The 22,341-nt window shown below is 48.1% G+C and overlaps 2 protein-coding genes across 2 annotated transcripts in view; both read left to right on the top strand.

The window, feature by feature from the left end:
* Positions 1-710: 710 nt before the first annotated feature.
* Positions 711-20,891, top strand: LOC102384711 (dimethylaniline monooxygenase [N-oxide-forming] 5-like). Its single transcript, XM_006031945.2, has 6 exons — positions 711-845; positions 12,336-12,524; positions 13,135-13,297; positions 14,313-14,455; positions 18,353-18,552; positions 20,506-20,891. Exons 1-6 carry the CDS (start codon positions 711-713, stop codon positions 20,861-20,863), a joined length of 1,188 nt encoding a protein of 395 aa, XP_006032007.1. The 3' UTR covers positions 20,864-20,891.
* Positions 20,892-21,854: 963 nt separating this feature from the next.
* LOC102386364 (dimethylaniline monooxygenase [N-oxide-forming] 5-like) overlaps positions 21,855-22,341 on the top strand; it is a gene marked incomplete at its 5' end in the record, with an annotated part of 2,428 nt that continues 1,941 nt past the window's right edge. Inside the window, one exon of the mRNA XM_006031952.2 lies at positions 21,855-21,883. Coding sequence (XP_006032014.2) covers positions 21,855-21,883 — 29 coding nt within the window. The remainder of the gene's footprint in view (positions 21,884-22,341) is intronic.

The raw sequence follows: 22,341 nt of genomic DNA, 5'->3' as shown, positions 1-22,341 counted from the left end.
AAAAAGTATTTTATCTAACCAAGGGCATAGAGTAGGTTGTTTAGGCTGGGGGAGATCGCTTGTTGCTTAGTTGTTTAATTGCTGGCCTCGCTAGAGGAAAAGCTGTATCAACAAAGTTCCGGAGATGGAAGGGGGGTTACTTGCTGGGCTTGCTACACATTTCATCACATCAGCAAGTTTAACCTGTTACGTAGCTATATAAGGCAGACACCCACTGGGGTGTGGGTGCTTGCTTTGCGAATGATTGCCAAGCGCCACTTTCTGCGCAGAAATAAAGATTAAGTTGGATCCTTCACCCCTGTGTGTTTATTGGCACAAGCGCACCAGGCACGAACTCACTGTCCTTTGGGGACAACAAAGGGAGTGAGCCCCCTGGGGAGGGTATGAAGTGGGATAGGTGCTACAGAGCAGTTGCTGGAGCCCTGTAAGGCCTGTTTTTGGGAAATGCTTAGTTTTATTACACAGCTGAACCAGACTGCATTCCCAGCAGGAGTGAATTATGCAACTGGTCCCACTTTTGCAAGGTAATCCATGCTGGACACTCACTGGCTAGTAGCTCATCCAGTGAAGCACGCTGACACAGGTCATTTCTTCACCCGAACAGCACAAATAGTTGTGACTCCTCTGGAGCTCTGATACATGTCTGCAGAAGACGCATCCTGAGACTTCCTTTCTGCTAGTTGGCTAGCAAAACTCAGACACCAAGCCTCATGGCAAACAGGAAGGTTGCAATTATTGGAGCTGGTGTTTCTGGGCTGTTATCCATTAAGTGTTGCTTGGATGAGGGGCTCGAACCTACCTGCTTCGAGAGAAGTAGTGACATCGGAGGGGTCTGGAGATATGAGGTAGGTCTGAGCTCCACTCTACGTTGTGAACCTCTCATGCTGGGATGGAGACAGAAGAGTCCCACTTTTTTCTCTTGTTGGGGGTGAGACTGGGATGTGGGCAATCAGAGTTGCAACCCAGAGGATTAGGTCCAGAGAAGCTCCAGACTAGAGTCCAGAACCAGGAGCAAGTGGGTCAGGGGCTGAGATCTGTAAGGGACTGAGAAGTAAGCAGTTATCTTGGGCAGTCATAAGCCAGGGATGTTGGAACTTCTGATGCACACCAGAGTTTCTAGCTAGGGGGTCTGGAACAGGCAGCTATAGCCCTAAGAGGTCAGGAGTCAGCAAATTAGGAGCAAAAGGGATCCAGGCTGGAGTCTGGAACAAGGAGTCAGCAAGCAGGAAACAGCAGGTCCTGCTGATGAAGACAGAAAGCCAACAAGGAGTCAGAAGCCCAGGACCAGACAGAGAGACATCTGTCCTGTTGAGCAGCCTGCTGGCTAGGGCTGTGTGAAGCTTCAGTCCCCAATTCGATTTGGCCCAATTCGGTGGCCAAATCTCCAAATCCAAATTGAATCAGAGGACCCTTTAATCTCTCTGAATTGAACTGAAACCCTCCAAAACGATTCAGAGAGATTTGGACATAGAGACAGCTTGAAATGTTTTTTCTACATGCCCCTTGTAGCAGGGGATCGTGAATGCTGCAATGCTGGGGCACATGGAGTGTCCCACAGAAGCACGGGAGCTCCCCAGCGTGCTCAGCAGCAGACCCAGAAGTGGACCAGAAGCACCTCCAGTCCACTTCTGGGTCTGCCAGGGAGCATGCTGGGAGGGGCCCCCTGCACCCCACCCCCCGGCTCAGCGACTGGTGCCTCCTGGGTCTGGGGGGGCACCCTGGGTCCCCCTGCAGCCAATCCCCAGTCTGGGGAGACATGGTGGGGGGGGGCATGCACTCCCCAGCAGACCCAGAAGGTTCACCACCAAGCACGTGTAGGGTGCCCCCGCATTCCTGTGGGACGCTCCATGCGCCCCAGAATTGTAGTGATCACAAGCCGTGCTGGTACCTCAAGGTATGTAGAAAAAACTTTTAAAGCTGTGCCTGTGTCCAAATCGCTGATTCTCTGAATCAGCATCAAATCTTCAGATTTGGATTCGGCCAAATTGAATCAGGGACACAGATCTGAATCAACTAATTGAATCACTGTCCGATTTGGGCCGAATCTGAATCAAATCCGGCCCGCTTCGCACACCCCCTACTGCTGGATAGGCCTGTGCAAGTCAGCAGCAATCCGATCCGGCTTCAGATCCAGCCACTTCGGATGGCCACGATCCGATCCGGAGCTCCAGACCAAGTGGCTCCAAAGCTTCAGAGCTGCCTCGGAGATCCGGCCATAGGGTATAACGGGGAATCAATGAAATATCTATAACTTTGTTGTTTTTTGTCTGATTTGGGTGAAACTTGCAGGGATGGTAGCCTCTGCCGAGAGCATAAAACCTGCTAAGTATCAAGGAGATTGGTATAGGGGTTTGGGGGGAACTGTACCCCAAATTCTTGGAAGCCAAACTCATGTCACGGCTGTGTGTTACAACACATGGGTGTGAAAACTGCAGGGGTAGTAGCTCTTACCGAGGCCACAAAGCCTGCCAAGTTTCAAGGAGATAGGTACAGGGGTTTGGGGGGAACTGCCCCTCAAGCTGTGGACAAGCAAAACCCATGCCATGGGTGACACTGCGTGTGTTAAGGTGCAGCGGGGTGACAGCTGCAGGGATGGTGGCCCCTGCTGTGACATCTGACAGCTGTGGAGGAGATCGATGCAGGGGAGTCTGGGGCCCTGCACCCCTGTCTGTCTTGGGGCAGTTGATTGTCTTGTATTGATTATTTCCTCTCCTTAGCCTGGTTTTGTAGGTGCTAATCGATGCTCATTAAGACACTAATGTAGTAGCTAGGTCCCGTGTATTGAGCTGGTCCCTGAGTCCCTGGTCCCTGAGTGAATCATGATTGATTAATTGGTAACTGGGAACACAGCAGCTTAGCAGCCAGGCCTGCAGTGTCTCCCTTCCGCACCCCAAGACGGACACAGTCAGTCCCACAAGCACCCATGGCGTGAGTTTTGCTTGTCCGCAGCTTGAGGGGCAGTTCCCCCCAAACCCCTCCACCGATCTTCTTGAAACTTGGCAGGCTTTGTGGCCTCAGCAAGAGCTACCTCCCCAGCAGTTTTGACCTCCCTGTGCTGTAACACATAGACGTGACAGGAGTTTTGCTTTCAATAACTTGGGGTACAGTTTTCCCCAAGCCCCTGCACTGATCTTCTTGAAAGTTGGTAAGCTTCATCCTCTCTTCAGAATCTACCATCCCTGAAAACGTCATCCATCTCGAACAAAAAACAACAAGGTTATAGATATTTTATTGTTTCCCCATTATACCCTATGGCCGGATCTCCGAGGCAGCTCCAAAGCGCTTCAGGAAGCCAAACAAGGCAGTGCTTCGACCCAGATGTGCTGCTTTGGACCCTGAAGCATCCAAAGCTTCTCCGGATCCGAAGCTCTGTCCGAAGCCTCACACAGCCCTACTGCTGGATACTGAAAGAGGTCTGCTTTATAAGCAGGCAGCCATGGCTATGCAGGCAATTGGGGGCAGCTGGAAGTAGGCTGATGGCAGCGAGGCCTGCTCAGCTGGGAGCAATTTAGCCTGCCTGCTGCCCTGACTCCTGACACTCCCCTCAAGGGTACCCTGTCTGGGAGAGTACTTACTTCAAGTGTGCCACATTGCAGCCCCTTTTCTACCTTCTCCTGAACCTCCTCCTGAGGTTCTGGCTGCACTTCTCCCCACACCTTTTCCTTTTTGTACCCCCTGCATGGCCCATCCAAGTCCTGGGACCTCCTGGTCAACATCATGACTGGCAAAGCTGGCTATCTACAACACCAGGAAGGAGACTCTGGCTGGGAGGAACCTGGGCAAGTGTGGGCCTGTCTTTCTGTTACTTCTCAGCTCATGTCTCCAGGCAGTTTCAATGGTTGGCATCCACAGAGAGCTCCCGTAACTCAGGCTCTCTTGACTTATTCAGGAGGCAGTGGGTGCTGCCAGTGTGTTCTGCTCAGTGTCCCTTTCCAAGTCCCTTATTATCTTATGACCTCACTTCCCTTCCTGTTTTTGTCTCCTGGAATTAGTTGATGTGTCCCCAGTGGCCTCCCTTATTAAGGGAGACTTATAGTAGTCTGTGATGGGCTTAAAGGCATGATCTTTCAGCACATCAAATAGGCCTATCAGATAGGGGTGTGCTCTGCTGAGTGTCCCCCGCTTGGAGCACTTGTTATCAACCTTTGACCCACACTCCCATCCCTGTTTTCACATTTGATGTTCTCGGGAATCACTTGTACGCTCCGTAGCTGTTGTGTCTTATTGTGTTTCCCTGCACTGTCCCTTTAAGGCCAGAGCCCTCATGTCCAGCACTGCATATTCAGGTGCTCGTGGCAGTTCTGCAGCTCTGGGGACTCCATCGTCTCTGCCATGAGGAGCCAGAGGCTGTCTTGGTTTCTCTCTCTCCACAGGACTGGACTGGGTCAGAGCAAGTATAAGTTCTGCATACATATACATTATATGCAAGTATAAGTTCTGCATACATATATTGTATATGTATACTTATGTGTGTGTGTGTGTGTGTGTGTGTGTGTGTGTGTATACACACACACACACATAATATACATATTACATCTATATATATATATATATATATACACACATAAGTATAAGTTCTATATGTATATACAAGGAACTTTTAAGATCCCCCCCCCCGATATGATTCCAGAGAGTTATAATAATAAATGACTGTTAGTTCAACACAGCAGTGTCCAGAGCATTGTTGCTGAACTCACAACATCTCATCTGGCTACAAGGATGGGATCCTTTGCTGAGAAGATCCCCCTAGATTGTGGGACGACATTCTGAGACCAGGCTGTGTTTTGTGATCAGAGGAAAGTTTTTTTCTTTTTCTTCTTCTTTTCTCTCTAATACGGCTCATGTTAGTTAAATGGCCACATTGGGGCATATAGAAGCATTTGATGTGAGCCAGCCGGCTTCTTGGGACTCTTATGCTGAGAGGCTATCCTATTACCTGGAAGCCAACAAAGTCGAAAACCCAGCACACAAGTGCGTGATCCTCCTGACAGTCTGTGGTGCCAAAATATTTGCCATTGTTCGTTCCCTCACAGCACCTGCCTTGCCAAACTCTATGTCTTATGCTGAACTAATTGCCCTGCTAAAGGCACATTTTTGCCCAAGGCCATCTGTTACCCTGCAGAGATTTTATTTTTTTAAAGGGGACCAAAAGGTCAATGAAGGCATAGCAGATGAGCTGGCTGAGCTCCATTGCCTTGCCGAATTATGTGAGTTTGGTGATCTCCTGGATGACCTGCTTCATGGCAGTCTCATTTGTGGGGTTCAAGATGAAGCAATCCAATGTCTCCTGCTCTCTGAACCAAATTTGACCTTGGCTGCTACACAAGAAAAAGCCTTGGCAGCTGAAGCAGCATCCCATAACATGAAAGAAATTCACCAGGCATTCTCCTATGAAGGCATAGCAGATGAGCTGGCTGAGCTCTCTTGCCTTGCCGAATTTTGTGAGTTTGGTGATCTCCTGGATGGCTTGCTTTGTGACTGTCTTATCTGTGGGAATGAAGCAATCCAATGTCGCCTGCTCTCTGAACCAAATTTGACCTTGGCTGCTACACAAGAAAAAGCCTTGGCAGCTGAAGCAGCATCCCGTAACATGAGAGAAATTCGCCAGGCATTCTCTTGCAATGTCCACTTGCTCCAAAAAGATCAAGAATCAGATCATCACCAGCAAATTCAGCGGATTATACCTTTCAGCACCACGTAAACCAATTAATCCACAGACATGTTTGAGTTGTGGCAGCCAACACAGACGAAGGGAGTGCAGGTTTAGGAATGCGGAGCGTCATGGCTGCAAGAAGGGCCACACAGAGGGTTTGCTGCTGGAAGGCCAGTTCCAAGAGACAAAAAGACTAAGGCAAATGTATTCATTCCCAAACCAGTCACAGATTAGGGTCCTCCCCAAAATGTGAGGTACAAAAATTATGTTTGATTCAAAATGTTGGTGGTGTTGAAACTCACGTTTCTGAGATGATTGCAACCGTAGTAATAAATGGAAAGGAGTGAAAAAATGGAAGTGGACTTGGGTTCAGGAGTATCCCTCATAGATGAAAACACATTCTTCCAGGTGTTTCGGCACCCTGACCCCAAGTTATTGAAACCTGAGTGTCACCTGTGTGGACTACAATGGACAGATTGTGGAAACTTTGGGTAGCTGCAGTGTAGATATCCAGTATGGAGCTGTTAGACAGCATCTACCCCTCATTGTCACTGACTTCCCACAGAAGTCTTCTGGGGAGAAATTGATTCTCACCATTGGGAATCGGTATTCAAGGTGTACACAGTCTCTGCACAGAAAGTCTGGAAAGGCTTGCAAGGGAGTTTCCCCAGGTATTCTCCAAGGAATTAGGAACTTACTCTGGTCCACCTGTGACACTCCAAATGGATCATAGTATCATAGTACTTAGGGTTGGAAGGGACCTAAACAGATCATGAGGTCCGACCCCCTGGCCCAGGCAGGAACGAATGCGGGGTCATATCACACTGCAATAGCCTCTATCTTTGTGAAGACTCAGAATGTACCTTTCACACCGCGGCTGAAAATTGATGCAGAATTAGTTCAGCTTATTGGTCCTTGAGCCAATCGTACATACAAGCTGGACCACACCAATTGTTCCTGTTTTAAAATGTACTGGTAGTGTTCACATCTGTGGGGATTACAAGTGCACTGCTAATAAAGCACTTAAGCAGAATCCGCACCCAGTGCCTGCCATTAACCAGTTACTGTCTGTTCTTGCAGGAGGGAAGGTTTTTGCCAAACTTGACCTTGCTCAAGCCTATCAGCTATTGATAGTACATGACAAGGCTGCTGAGGCCCAAACAATAATTGCACACCGGGGAGTGTTCTGTGTCAAGCACGTCTGGTTTGCAACTTCTGCGGCACCAGGAATTTTCCAGCAGTTCATGGAGAAAATGCTAGCAGGAATTCCCAGGATTGTTCCATACTGAGGCAATTGTTAAAATCTACCTTGGATATGATTCCAGAGAGTTATAAGGATGACTGCAAAAGACCCCATCCTTGCCCATGTCCTCAACTGGGTGTGGAGGGGCTGGCCTGCACACAAATTGGCTGAGGTATTCAAGCCATTTTCATCACGTCAGCATGAGCTGTCTGCCCGCAAGGGTTGCTACTTGTGGGGAAATCGTGGGGTCCCCCAAGGCTCCATCCTTAGGCCTATACTCTTTAACATCTTCATTAATGATGTAGACTTTGGTGTCAGAAGTGGACTGGACACCAAACTTTGGGGTAAAGCGTCCACACCTGAGGATAGGATGGTATCCAGGCCAACCTAGACAGGCTCAGAAAATGGGCAGATGAAAACCTGATGGCGTTCAACACCGAAAAATGCAAGGTACTCCATCTTGGGGAAAAAAAACCTGCAGCACGCTTGCTAGCACCACGGCCAAAAGGGACTTGGGGATCATGATTGACCACAAGATGAATATGAGCCACCAAAGTAATGTCACAGCTGGTAAAGCGAGCAAAACTCTGGCTTGCATCCATAGATGCTTCTCAAGCAAATCCCAGGATGTCACCCTCCCGCTGTACTCAGCCTTGGTGAGGCCGCAGCTGGAGTACTGTATCCAGTTCTGGGCTCCACAATTTAAAAAGGATGTGGAAAAGCTTGAGAGAGTCCAGAAGAGAGCCACGCACATGATCAGAGGGCAGGAGAACAGGCCCTATGATGAGAGACTGAGAGTCATGGGACTCTTCAGCCTGGAAAAGCGCAGGTTCAGGGGGGACCTGGTGGCTGCCTATAAGTATATAAGGGGGGTACATCAGGATCTAGGGGAACGCCTGTTCATCAGAGCTCCCCAAGGGATGACAAGGTCAAACATTCACAAACTCCTCCAAGAACATTTCAGGCTGGACATAAGGAAAAACTTCTTTACCGTCCAAGCCCCCAAGGCCTGGAATAGACTGACTCCAGAGGTAGTGCAAGCACCTACTCTGGACTCCTTTAAGAAACATTTGAACGTTTATCTTGCTGGGATTCTTTGACACCAGCTGACTTCCTGCCCCTAGGGCAGGGGGCTGGACTCGATGATTTTCCAAGGTCTCTTCCAGCCCTAATGTCTATGAAATCTATGAAGTAATAATAAACAACTGTTAGTTCAACCTAGGAGTGTCCAGACTGTTGTTGCTGAACTCACAACATATCAGTAGCCTCCCTAATTATGGCAGGCTTAAAGTTTTCCTGGTAGTCCTGGATGCACTGTCCCATGATGCAACAAATAAGCCTGTCTGAGAAGGCTACATGGCATGTTCCAGCAGTAAAATAACCCAGAGCTAATTCCATAATGTCAGATTTCACCAGCGCATTAACCGCAACAGGGTGTCTTACAGACATCTCCTGCCTCTTGTGCAGTTCATCTGCACAAGAGGTATCGATGCCGATGGCCTCATCCAAGGAGGTGAAATGACCATGGTGCTGAAAGATGCTGCTGGAACAGGACAACGCCCGCACCGTGTGCTGTATGGCCTGTTCTTGCAGTCAGAACATGTTACTCTAAAAGTGCTGCTCTACTTTCTTGATCTGAGTAATTAGCTCAGGGGGGTGTTTCCATTAAAAGGAGACATTTATGATGAAGCCTGCTGTTCCTTTGGTGTAATCCTGTTTATTAACAAAGGCCTATTTCTCAAAACACAGGACTTAAACAGCAGGAGGGAGTGTATTTTTTCACTGTGCTATTCTTCTTTCAGGTAACACTTAACTCAACTGGCTTTTTCCTACTATTATGATTTTCCAGGACTTCTCAATATGTGGTGCTTCTTAGTTGTTTCTGCTTTTTCTCTTACACATAAATACAACAATAAATGCCCAAACCCCTCCATATGCTATCCTGTTCTCCGAATTTTTTAGGATGAGCCTGACGGAAGTCTTTTACAAAGTCCAGCACATGGACATTGTTCATTGATTCCCAGGAACGTTCCTGCAGACTGTCCCCTTCACGGTCCATTCGACAGTGTAATTTCCCCCAATCATCTTGGAGTCTAGAATCTGTTGAACAAAAATTCATCTTGACCTTGGATCTGCATGGCTGGTGAAGGCTTGGTGCTCGGCTTGGAAATGGGTTCTCCTTATGCGGCTTCAGCAGGGAGACGTGAAAGACCATTTTCATGGTTCTGGAGAGCTTTAATCTGTAGGTGACTGAATTCATCTTTGCAATGATTGAGAAGGGGCCCAAGTATTGGAAGTTCAGTTTGGCAGATGGACATGCAGAGGTGGATGCCAAACCTTTTCCCCCACTAAGAAGGCCAGTGCTTCTTGACGATTCTTATCTGTGAAGCTCTTGTAAGTCTCCTTGGCAAGTTCTAGATGTTTCTTTAGCTCTTGCTGGACCTGGTGAAAATGACTGACCAGACAGACTGCAGCTGGCGTGTAAAAGGTCTGAGAGGACAAGAGATGAATGTGGGGATGGAAACCATGGGTGCCTGCAGATGTGCCAGGAGGCTGCTTCCACACACTGTAATTCCAGCATGTCAGAGCAGACTTAATTAATCAAGTCTGCTGGAGCATGCTAATTCGCGCACTCCAGCCAGCCTCTGCATGTAGTGTATCACCATCCCTGTGCTTCAAAATGGCAGCAGGGGTGCTTTAACTAAAGCCCATTTGACGAGCTTTAGTTAAAGCGCCCCCACCATGATTCTGAAGCACGGGGATACTGATACACAAGATGCTGAGGTGCTTTAATTAGAGTGACTCTGGGAGCTGCTCTAATTAAAGCTCCCTTCTCACATTCCTGGAACACATGTAAAAGTGCCCCATAATTCAAAAGAAAAGGAGAGTGGTCAGTGGAGGCATGTTCAGAGTTATTATATGTGAATTCCACAAGTGGAGTATGGAGACCCAGTTGTCCTGGTGATAATTCAAAAAGTGTTGGAGACATTGTTCGAGTGTCTGACTGATCCATTCTGTTTGCCTGTCAGTTTGCAGGTGATGTGCAGATGAGGCTAGAGGTTTGATTTTTAAGTTTTAAGAGCTCTTTCCAGAAGTGGGAAACTAATTGTGGGCTGCAGTCTGAGACAATGCCCCCGGGAAGACCATGAAACTGAAAGATTTTTTTCTAAGAATAGTCAGGCTGTCTGAGGGCAGGGGATGGGCTATCCTGGTGAGGAGGTCCACTGCCAGCAGGATGCTTGAGTGCCCTAAGGTGGGAGGCAGATCGGTAATAAAATCAAGACACCATGTTCCAGGGCTGGCTTGGCGTCTGTAGCGGTTGGAGGAGGCCTAGAGGCTTAGTGCATGAGGTTTTGGTGTGAACACAAGCCTCATAGGAGCCAAAGTATTTCTGAATGCTCTGATGTTGGGGCCACCTGAAAGTATGGAGGACCAGGGAAGGGTGGGGTGCAGATAGAGAAAAAATTATTTGGGGGCACACCTCCCGAACAGGTAAGTCCCACCTGGCTGGTCCCCACTTATCTTACCCCTGCTCCTGCCTCTGCAGCACTGTCCCTCACTGCGGAGACCTCGATCTAGCCCCCGCCCCTTCCCTTCCCCACAGACTGACCTGCTGGGCTGGGAGGTGCGTGTGTGCATGCAAGCAGGCACTCAGCCCCCCCACCCCACCCTCAGATCAACTCCAAGAGGCTCCAAGATCTACCACAAGGGGCTCCAAGATCTACTGGTGTATCGAGATCCACTGGTTGGTGACCACTGTTTTAGAGCCTTGAGTTCAGGCTCAGACACAGAATCTGTACACCTGGTAAGATGTCAGTGAGGCAATCGTATGGATGATGTGGAGGAAGCTGGTTCACCCCTTCTTATCAAATACATCATCCAGATCTCAGTATTTTGCAGGGATAGATGAGCCATTGGCTGGCAGACTGGCAATCTTTGGGTGTGTAGGCCTTGTTCCTCCTGCAGATGGTGTCGGGTGCTCTGGCTCCCTGCATGATCTGAGCTGTGATCTGGGGTCTCCCATGGAAACACATCCAGTTGCACTAAAGTAGAAAGAAATTGGAATTCCCTCTGCCCCCACAGAATATCAGGGTTGTGGAGGGGAAGCCATGGGGTTCCCAAGAAAATTGGAAAGTAGGGAAAATGGATCAGGTTGAAGCAGAGAAATTCCTGTGCCCTCTGATCCACACTTCCAGTGGGGCTACTTAGGTGGGTTCTGCGGGGAAGGTAGACCCATCCACTGACTCCACTACATTTGGGGTGCATGTAGACCTGATTGGAATCTGGTGCTGGGAGGCAAATGCAAAGTCCATAAAGATCCTAGAGGCTCTTGTATCCAGAAGAGCTGGCTTGGAGATGTTGTTCATGGCTGAATGACAAAAAACAAAGGGGGAACAGTAAGGTAAGTCTGGTCTCTGCTGCAGGAAGCATGGTCTTCTCCCTGAGATCTCATGAGTATATTTGAATAAACAGCAATGGCAGGACATTGACCATGTCCTCATCCCCCTGCTTTACCTGTGGCAAAGTATGGTGTCCTTGGAGCTTTGGGGCATTGTGCCTGGTAGTTGTGTGACAAGGTTTTTCATGCACTTCTAAGAGTGGTAGACATATAGGTTGGTTTACATAGGAATGATCCTGCCTTAAGCAGGATGACTTCAATCAGCTGGTTTAGTGAGAGTCACAGCCACACCTCTTTCAGGGTTCAAAACAAGCAGGCCCTTTATCCGGCATTTTCCTTTAACACAAGTTGGGACCCTTTGCCCACTTCTCTCAACAAAAGAAATTAAAAGAAAACAGTGTGGCTTCTCCCAGTTCAGCCCACAAAGGTTGTCTAGCTTCTCCCAGCTGCAGCAACCTCCGTCTGATCAACTAGGTGCCTAACTGGGACTGAGGTGGAATTTAGGTGATCCAGAGTAGTTCTGCTCCAGCAGCCACAAAGCTCATTCGACCCCTCTGGTTTGGATAGTAGAGTTCCCTTGGGCCTGGGTTCTAGCCCCTTCTCAGCCTGAGGGGATTCACAACCCCACATCTCGTGCTTCTCACCAGAATGTCCTAACCACCAAACTGTAGGATAGAAGCAGTGTCCCAGCCAGGTGGTTCCTGAACAAGCCTCCCTCTCCCATATATATGTTCCCAACCCAGAAATACCCCACTGAGGCCACTTTGGGAGCAAGCACTTATCTCCTCACAGAGGGACCAGGCCCTGTGGAACTCTTGAAGAAATCCCACAACAGCCGAGGATGAGAATCGCTGATCAAGAGCTCTACTTTGTTGGCCATGAACCCAGAAATTTGCTACATTTGCTTTGAAAGGCAGAAGTTGTAGATTCCAAACCCATCCTCTGCAAAAGTAGTTTGTTATTTTAGAGAGTGAGAGTATATGATACTAGATGATATTCTCAACTCTGCAATTCTATAACAATTCTCTTTTTCCCTGCAGAAAAATCCTGAAGAGGGCAGGGCCAGTATCTACAAATCAGTCATTATCAACACCTCCAAGGAAATTATGTGCTTCAGTGACTTCCCCATCCCGGAGGATTTTCCCAACTACATGCACAACTTCAAAATTATGGAGTATTTCCACATGTATGCTAAGCACTTCAACCTTCTTAAGTACATCCGCTTCAAGGTGAGGGGAGAGCTGACATGGCGAGAGGGTGCCTGTGGGGAGGATGGGAACACTGTGCTGGCCTGTGCATGTGTCTGCATATGTGTGCGCCCAGCGACATGGATATGTGATCGGGTGAGCAGGTCCTGCATGGAAGAATCTTGCCATCAATGAAACTTGATGCCCTCGTTAAGTAGTGAAAGATCATGGTCATATTTCAGAGGCCCCAGAAACAGCCTTTCTCCTGTTCCAGTTGCATTCAACAGCAGCCCTAAGTGGTCAGAGCCTGGCAGGACACCGTGCTGTCCTTTGAGGACCCCTGACCAAGTGAAAGAACTGTATTTTGACCTCCCTTCAGCTGGGGCCCACCTGAGATGAAGCCACAGCCCAGCTCCCAGAAGCTGCTGCTGCCTGGTTCTCAGTGGGAGCTTGCAGGAATGGATATGTCAGCAATGTAAAGGCTGACAGGGACCTCACGGGGCCTGATGCTAGGGATCTGAGGTATGCTAGGGACTTATGTTATTTGGAGGAGATGGTAAGTGTGATAGGGAGCGGAGGTAGGAGGCTCTTTCTGGGGGCTCATTTCCAAGAGAGAGGATGAAATGCCCTGATGCCTGTCTTTTTTGTTCAGACCAACGTTTGCTCTGTGATAAAGCGCCCAGATTTCTCTACCACGGGCCAGTGGGACGTTGTTACAGAGACCAATGGGAAGCAGGAGTTGGCCATCTTTGATGCAGTCCTAGTTTGTAGTGGTCACCATTCTGACGCCCATTTACCACTGCAGTCCTTTCCAGGTATGTTGTAGAGTGCAATAAAACACTCCCTTGTGGCTCTCTGCCTCTTTATACACTATGTTTTGATCCCAGAGTATCGTTCCCCTCATAAGGCCCAGGTCTAGAGGAGTTACATGATGGAGGAGGTGACATATCAGCAGAGGCTCCTTGTCTTGGATGTCTAGACTTTCCAAAGCATTCAGTTAGGACTGGCTTAACCCTAGGTACCATTGATAATGCTGTTTATAAAGCCACTGCTTCGTGCTGTACCTGAGATGGGAGCAGTGTGGGAGTGGGGAGCTCAACTACACGGCATGTTCTCTTAATAAAATAAAGGTGTAATTGGGGTATGTGCTGGCTTACCTATACTATCTTCATCTAGCTGGCAGGGATAACAGCAGGCATTGAAGGTGTAGCAAACCAGGGCCCAAACTTTCCAGTGACCCAGGGTAAGTACTGTGGTTGCTACTAGCAGATATTAAATCCTGTGTCCCTGTATCTTCTCAGCTGCTGTTATGCAGGCATGTAGCACAGCCACACTTCCACATGGCCTTTGGCTGTTAAACTATCTTCAGCACCAGGTCAGGGTGTTCTGTTAACACCAGCTCTCATCAACAGGTCACCTTCCTTGTGTATAAAATGTTGCAACCCAGAAATAGGATGAGGTGAGGAGAAAAGCCTTAACTTTCCCCTCTGTGTATCCTTTTGTACAGGGCAGGCTTAATAAGCTTGTAAGTGTGGCTTTCTCTTTTCCTGCCTGCCCTTTACACTGGAAATCTAGGTGGGGCTGGGATTGTTTAGTCCTAGGGAACTCTATGATCAGCAGAAGAACAAACCAGATGATGACATGACAAATGCCAGGGACATGGACCACTGAATTTTTTTTGTTTTCTCCCGCTTGTGTGTGGGTGTCTCCTGGCCTTGGTCTGAAAGAATGCTGGAGACCCTTGTAACACCCCCTCTGCCTTTGAATCTCAGGACCCACAGCAACGCACAGCCAGATGCATGGCCACAGCTGCTCTGCTCTTTCCTGCAGGTATTGAGAAGTTCAAAGGTCGCTACTTCCATAGTCGGGATTACAAGAACTCCCAAGAGTTCTTGGACAAGAAAGTGATCGTGATTGGCATTGGGAATTCAGGACTGGACATAGCTGTGGAGCTCAGTTACACGGCAGATCAGGTCTGTTCCAGGGAATTAAGTCCCCCATCACCTTTAACCCCTATACATTCAGAATAGTGAGACACATTGTTGCATGACTGTCACTAACTCAGCACTCTGGTACTCTGCCCCTTTCAAATTTATATCTTGCATCCAGTGTGTCATCATGCTCAGGGCCTCTCCAGCTCATCTAGCAGGCTTGGAAGAGGAAGATCTTACCCCTTTCATTGTTTGATCCCTGCCCCTCAGAGGAGTCCCCATTAATTGCTGTGGAACAGAGGCAGACTGCCCCCTGCCAAAAGCAGAGATGAGGAGAATAGGAAAGCCCAGCCCAGCAATTCAGATTTCCCCTTTGTACTGTCACAAGTTCACACTTGGTTGGCTTAATTTATGGGCCCTGTTGAAACACATCAGGCTTGCAGTTCACCCTGGGAGGGAATGCTGCATTAGGACGTACAGTCACTGCGTTACAAGCAAAAAAACAGTTAGTACCAGGGATTAAAACTAAAACTCCCTTTTGAGTGAACAGGGCTGGGTGAATCTACTGTTGTTCCCCACCTAGTACACAGTCTCCAACGGCACTAAGGCTGGAGGGCTTTTCCCAGGTCTGGTTCATATTATCCCTCATCACCTGAGCCCCTTCCTGAAAAGTACAGGGAATTCAGATTAAGTGTTACAACCTTTCTCTTCTTGTGTGCACACCCTATTCAACACCAGTGCTTCCTGCAGGCTAATACAATACTTTCCAGTGTTTTGCTACATGTGAATGCTGGGAACTGCCAGCAGCTCTTTCTGGTGTTTTGGAGGCCCTGCACCACATTGACTTACCATACTGCTGACTCTGAGCTTGACAGAACTCCTAGCCTTCTCTTTTAACCATGGCAAACAGAAATTCTGTGGCCAATACCACCTCTCTGCATGATCTCCAAAAGAAACCCTCATGCTCTGTGAGATGTTCATTGCTTCCCCCTCTGAACCCACTCTTTATTTTTTCCCCTTCATTCATTTGGCTCTTCTTCCACCCTCCAGGACGAGCAGCCAACTGTTGCTGTCCCCTCTTCTCTTCCCAAAACACTCTGCACTCCAGACAGGTCATCTGGACCACGTTTTAGGGAGAAGGTCACTGTTCACCCAGTGACTGCTGTTCTTTACATCTTTGTTCAATAATTTATCAGAACATAGGCTGGGAAGGGACCTCCTGGGTCACTGAATCCAGTCCTCTGCTATCACAGGCCACCAGGTCACATAATCCACTTTATATACTTATCAAGATCTGCCTTATAAGTAAGTAGGGGTTTTTGCCCCAGTGCCCCTTTTGTGAGGCTGCTCCAGAAACTCACTGTCCTAATGGGTAGAGACCATATTCTTATTTACAGCCCAAATTTACTCTAAGCTATTTTAGACATATTTGTTTTTGTGCTACATGGTGATTTTGCTTAAGCAGCTCTTCTCCCTCCCTGGTGTTTATCCCCAGCAGTATTTATAGGCAGCAGTTCTATTCCCTTGTAGCCTTCCTTTTGCTAGGCTAAACAAGCCAAGCTCTTGCAGTCTCCTCTAACATAAGCTCTCCATTCCCTTGATCTGTTCAGGAGCCCGTGTCCACACCTGTTCCTGTCTGACTTCATCTTTCCCACCCCACCACATTTGTTAACATCTCCTATCCTGTAACACCATCTCCTAAGATCCAGTTTCAAATGAGCATATTCTCTTTGCCATGTCATGATGACTGCAGCCAGAGGGATGGGAATGCCAGAGGGGAGGGCAGCTCTGTGGAGCCAGCTCCTATGCCAGCTGCTTCCTTCCCATCTCATACAGCAGAGCATGTTGCAGCACAGATCTGTTCTGCAAGTTTCCAACTGATGTTGCCTGTTAGCTCTGCGACCAGCATGTGAATTAAGAAGCTTTAATTTAGATTAGGATGATGGTTGGGGGAGCTTCCTGATAGTCTCATTGCCTGTGATAAGCAGATCTCAGTGCAGTAGAGAATGTGGCCCTGCCCTTTGAAACTGCTCCATGAGGTGAGCAAGAATGGCTTTATAGAAACAAAGAAGGTGTTATTCAAACCAAACCCTTGTACAAGGAATGCCTATATTGGCACATACGTAGCAGGCACCAGACTTGTATTTCCACAGGCACTTTGGCATTTGTTTGCAAGTCCCTGCTTGTATGCAGGATCAGGTTTGTGTAGAAAAATGGGTGAAAATAAAACAAAACACTGCTAGACCTGTTGCTTGGACCATGGCTGTCTGACACAGCTGGTTGGAAGGATTGTGGTGAAATGGATTCAGAGCCTCACAAAGTTTGTTAAATTAGTCTAGGCATAGGCCATGGCATAGTGTGGAAATTATTATTAATTTATTTCATGGGCTAATTATCTGCTTCTGGCACCAAGCAACAACCATCCATCTCTGATGCCATAGAAGTGCTGTTGATTTATCCATAACCTTTTGCATGGAGGGAGAGGACTCCTCTCCAGTAGCTGAGTTCTTTCCTGCCTGCCCACAGGCTTCAGTAAGGTCTGTGCTTTACTGATAAGAGTTAACTGCATTGCATGAGGTTTTGCACAGAGATCTGAAGGCCAGAACTAGGTATGTTCTTTTAAAATGGTAGCAAATTTTATTGCAAGACCATAGTAGCCCTCTCTTTTGTGTATCCCCCATGCTCCCTGGGAGGGATTTTCTTGAGGACAGCCTGCACATCCATTTCTTCCTGCATGTACCAGGCCTGTACATGCAACAGTGAAGCCGCTCTAGAAACATCCCCTGCAGCATCTTCTAGTCACATTGGAGATGGAAGTCTTGAGAGTAGTTGCCAGGAGCATACCTGGATTGGCTTCACCACCACACTATTGGGGTTGGCATAAGCAAGTGGGTAGTAGATAGGTCATGGTCAAGAATGTCCTTTGTTAGGAATGCTGAGGATTAGGTGTAGACATGCTGTAAGGAGCTGCTCACTGCTCAGCCTTCAGGGAGATGAAATCCAGTTACAGAAGTTTAGCAGTTAATAGTCTGCCTGGCTAGAAGGCTGGGAGTAAGCTGCAGTAGATGACTAGTGGATAAGGGAGGCTTAAAAACTCCAGGAGTGGAAGACAAGGGAGAAAGGAGACTGTGGTGCTGAGGAAAAACCACAGAACCTAGGTCATTCCTCTCAAAGGCTGAAAGAAGACATCAGGTTTTGGAGGTTGTTTCTTTGTTTCATTTATTGTGAGGATGAGGTTGCCCCATGTAAAATAATGGGGCAACCTCTGTATTTGCAACCTGTTGGAAACCCTGCATATAGAGTGGACTGGCTTAGATAAAGCAACTGGGTGAGTGACCAGCTTATCATGGTCACACACCCCATATGATGGACCTCATGAGTCACTCACCCCATGAGTGACCTGCTTATCATCCCATGGCTCTCAAGATGTCAATGCCCACCTCTGTTCTGTCCCTGATTTCAGCATTAATGCCCACTTACAAAACTGTTGAACACGCTCCTGGGTGTTTCTTCCCATGTGGGTCTTTCATATGATGGACAAGTTCCCCATGACTAGCAACAAGGCCCATCTTTGTCCTGCTTCAGATCCTTCCTTAAAGCTTTCCTTTGCTGTGATCCTTGCAAAAGCCTCAGAAACATCTGGGCAGTGCTCAACATGTCAACCAGCTTCACCTTATTGTTTCCTCAAGCCTCCTCTTCTGTGTGTCTGCACCTAGTGTCTGTTTTTTGGGCCAGGGAAGCCTGTGGGTACAATGAAGATGCTTAAATGTCTCTGCTCTTTAATGAATTTAAAAGCCCCAAGCTAGGGAATTATAATGAAATGCAGATATCTTTGAACTCCTTGCTGCCAGCAGAACATTTCTCACCCAAAGACTCTATCAGAAAGTCACTTAATGTCCTGTTGGTTCTCAGTGGTTCTTCTGCTGTTACCTCCTTCAGGTCTTTCTTAGCACCAGGCGGGGTGCATGGGTACAGAGGCGGATCTTGGAAGAAGGGTACCCCACGGATGCAGCTTATATCACTCGCTTCATGAAGCTTCTCTTGGACACTATGCCTTTCACTATGATGAACTACTTTGCAGAGCGGAAACTGAATAAAGCTTTCAACCATGCCCTCTATGGCCTGCAGCCTAAGCACAGGTGAGCTATGGAGTCCAGGTGACTTCCTTGTGGGAGCTAGGAAGGAAGGGGCATCTTCCTGGAATTCTTTGTAAACATATGTAAAGTGTCCAGCAAGCCTGGATCACCTCCCTTTAAATGGACCCTATGGAAGCAGGGAAATCTGGGATATGTTGAAGACCAAAAGGGAGTATAGAGCAATGAGCACCAGGACAGAATGTAAGGTCTCTGACCACTCAAACTACAGCCCCAGGGCATGAATATCAGTCCCATTGCTGTCAACAGATTTGTTTTCTGTTGCCTGGGTGCAGCTGTCCCTCTTGCTACTCTGCCAGATCTCACAGCACTTGTCAGTCTTGTAACTGGCCTTTCCTGGAGCACGTATCCTCTTCCCCATTCAATACACAAAACAACAGCCTTTCCACTCTTTCAAACACCCCTGCCCATTGTAAATGCGAAGCAGAGTGACTTAGCAGGATACGTGGGAATAGACAGAGTAGTTCTGGGATGGCAATAAAAAAGGGATCATTTAAGCTGGATATTGGGAAGAACTTGCAGAGGTGAGCTCTTAAACAATACAGTTGAACACTGAGTAGCTGCAGTAACTGGGACTGACTTCTGTGCAGACATGAAAACATCTGGTTGATGGGTAACTGTACAATGTATGCCTGCATGCTCCTGCAGCTATACTAATGTAGCAAAACTCCTGCTGTTTCATTCAGGATTAAATTTACAGCCATACACTTATGGCTGCCCAACTGCTGGCTTTTGAGCCACACAGCCTGCGACTTGTTAAATTGTGGCCCCGGACTTCCACTGGGCCTAGGCCCCTCACACTGTCCCAGCTGAAGCAACAGGTGGGGGTTCTAGGCTCTCCTTCCCTCTGGCTTCCCCTGCCCTGTGGGATGGGGTGGTACAAAGCAGCGCAGCCTGCAGTGCAGAAGAGCTTGGCATCCACAGTGCCTGAGTGACACAGTGTAGCAAGGGAGCTCAGGGCCAGGGAACTAAGGCTGAATCAGAGTGCCTGGGCATGTGGTGCAGCAGGGAGGCATGAGGAGCAACAGTGGGGTGGTACATGGTGCAGCAGAGGGCACTGTTTGCAGTGGAAGAGGAGTACCTGGGCCCTTAGTTCAATGGGAGGTATAAGGAACAGCTGCAGGGGGTTGCAGGGGCCAGCTGGGCACATGGTGCAGCAGAGGGGAGTGTGCAACTCTCGGGATCCATGGCCTCTGCTGGTGTGGCCCCTGCTAGATAGCCTGAGGGGCATGCAGCCCCTGGCCTCTTAGAAGTGAAACAGCCCTGACTTAGCTAATTCTTGTGGCTATGGGGGCATTCAGAGGCAACAATTACAGCCTAATAGCTAATCTGTGCTCCAGAGGCAGCACCCTCTCCCCTTTTGCAGCAGTTAAAATCTCCCTCTATCCATAGTCAGAGACTGCATTTGGAAATAGCATATCAGGAAATATAATAAAGTGTTTTTTCAAGTTCTCTCCTGATCCAACAGGAGCAATTCTGTGTAGAGCTTTAAGAGGTAGGAAGAAGTTGAGCTGCGGGACCAGCATGCAGTTAATTGGAGTGTAATGGCTTTGTGTTCTTGCATGGTTATTTATTCACATTGCATTATTTGTATTCACATAGTGCCTAACACACCTGGTCAGATCCCTAGGTGCTAAGTATTATGCAAGCATAGGATAAACAGATGGTCCCAAAGAACTTACCCAGAGAAGTGGTAGAAACCCAGATGGTCTAAAAACTAGACTGAAAGAAACTGTAGGAAATGCCATGTGTGAAGAGACACTGGCCATGCAGCAAGGTGGACTGGATGATCTTTTGGGGCATTCCCATGACGTGCTGGTCCATGCAAAGGAGGGAGGAGGGAGTTTTCTTCTCTCCTGACAGCCTCCAGGCCTGAGCCATGTCACTTCTTGCACAAACCAATCTGGACATTTCTGTACCCCTTTCTATGCCATTCAGGTTTTTCTGCCAGCATTCAACCATCAACGATGATCTGCCAAACCGCATCATCGCTGGCAAAGTGCAGGTGAAATCAAATGTGAGCGAGTTCACTGAAACTGGTGCCATCTTTGAGGATGGCACCAGAGAAGACAACATCGATGTGGTTATCTTCGCTACAGGATACAAGTTCTCCTTCCCATTTCTTGACTGCCTCAAAGTGGTTGATAACCAGGTCTCCCTGTACAAGCTTGTCTTTCCGCCTCACCTGGAAAAGCCAACGTTGGCTTTCATTGGCTTCGTCCAGCCACTGGGGGCCCTCATGCCTATCTCAGAGCTTCAGGGTCGCTGGGCCACACGTGTGTTCAAGGGTATGTGAGCCATAATCCCAAGGGAATAGATTAGCAGCCTCTAGGTAAAAAAAACCCAGGTATTTCAGTACTAAAGAAAGCCCCAAAACATCACCATCCCTCAACTTTGCTGTTATTCTTTCCTGTGTCACCTGACACCTTTCAGCTTAACGGGGATTTGCTTGTACTGTGTTGTCTTCCTTTTATAGGATGCCTAAGGGCCTGCATGCTTTGTTTTAGAATCTCTCAGTGAAACATTTAATTTCCCTTACAAAGGCCATTATCAGCTCTGCTTTTGGTTTGTCTACAGGCTCTTCTTGGCTTGCTCTCTCTTGCTCCTGCTTGCTCTCACTCTCTCCCCAACCCCACCCCACCCTCCCCCATCCCTCTCTCTTCTGCTAGAGTCTCTCTCTTACTCTGTTTGTACCTTGGCTCTTGCCCCCCTTCTTTGCTCCCCTAAGTTTTGAAGTCCAACACCTTTCCTGACTAGAGTGTCCCGTCATCATGAGGTTTTTATGAGGATTCCAGAGCCTCCACTCTGTGGGGTTTCACTTGGAGCAAAATATGAGCCAGGATAGAGAGCAAAAAGACTTCTTCCCTAGGGCTATTTTCTCTGTTCTTCTGGTTGCTCTGGAGTCCTCAGCTCTGTGTTTGAAAGCACTACCTTGAACATCTTTCAGAATTGGGCTTTTGTTTTTTTCTTAGGGTTGAATGAACTGCCTTCTACAAGTGATATGCTGGCTGAAATTACCCAGAAGCAGGAAGAAATGGCAAAACGGTAGGAACTGTTATAAGAAACAGTAAGTGCTAGCTGTGGGAAGACTGCCCACCTGCCAGCTACCCACCCAGTTCCCTGGTTCATTTCTTGCTCCTGTGTATCACCACAGTATCCAGTACCTGTTGTCTTTCACGTACACATCCTTTGCCTCAGGGGAAAGACATGTTATTATTACACCATGCATGTGTTGTAAGCCAGATGTGAGTAGTCTGGAGTAATGGTTAGAAATGGGCTGTTGACAAAGGACTGGGCCAGAATTGAAGCACAAAGGGTAAGCAAAAAATCCATGCTGGGAACCAGGAAACTGGAGATGAGGCAGGGTGGGAACTGGACGGAAGATAAGGTACCAAGCACTTGTTTTGAACCTTTGACCCCGCACGCACACCCTGTTTTCTTTTGAGTTGTCCCACGTAATATTTAGGTAACTTTCGGGAGCCCAGCCGCCCAATTTTTGATTGAGTGGCGGCCCCTGACGAATTTTTTTTAAAGTTCCAGCAACACCTGTCCGGTCACCAGCCGGACGCCGGTACCACCATTGGCCACCCGACCGGGGTGGCCCAAAGATCCATTTGAACTTACTTCGGCCATCAATAGTACCAAAGGAGAAACACAGACTAGGAGCTGGAGGAAAGGCTGGGCCTTAATAAGATCTGAGAACAACATGAAGTAGACTTGTCAATAGTTTGCTTTGTGTTTTTATACTTGGCTCTGAGAAAAATGTGGTCATGC

This window comes from Alligator sinensis, unplaced genomic scaffold, assembly GCF_000455745.1.
Source record: "Alligator sinensis unplaced genomic scaffold, ASM45574v1 scaffold48_1, whole genome shotgun sequence".
Taxonomy (NCBI): Eukaryota; Metazoa; Chordata; order Crocodylia; family Alligatoridae; genus Alligator; species Alligator sinensis.
The sequence above is the reverse complement of the archived record's forward strand: the minus strand, read 5'-3'. Positions and strand labels throughout refer to the sequence as shown.

What these genes read in the sequence shown, in the direction of transcription:
- LOC102384711 (XM_006031945.2), top strand. Translation starts at nt 711, where the DNA reads ATGGCAAACAGGAAGGTTGCAATTATTGGAGCTGGTGTTTCTGGGCTG. An exon ending in GAGGGGTCTGGAGATATGAG is followed by an intron (nt 846 to 12,335) that starts GTAGGTCTGAGC and finishes TTTTCCCTGCAG; the next exon opens with AAAAATCCTGAAGAGGGCAG. An exon ending in TTAAGTACATCCGCTTCAAG is followed by an intron (nt 12,525 to 13,134) that starts GTGAGGGGAGAG and finishes TTTTTTGTTCAG; the next exon opens with ACCAACGTTTGCTCTGTGAT.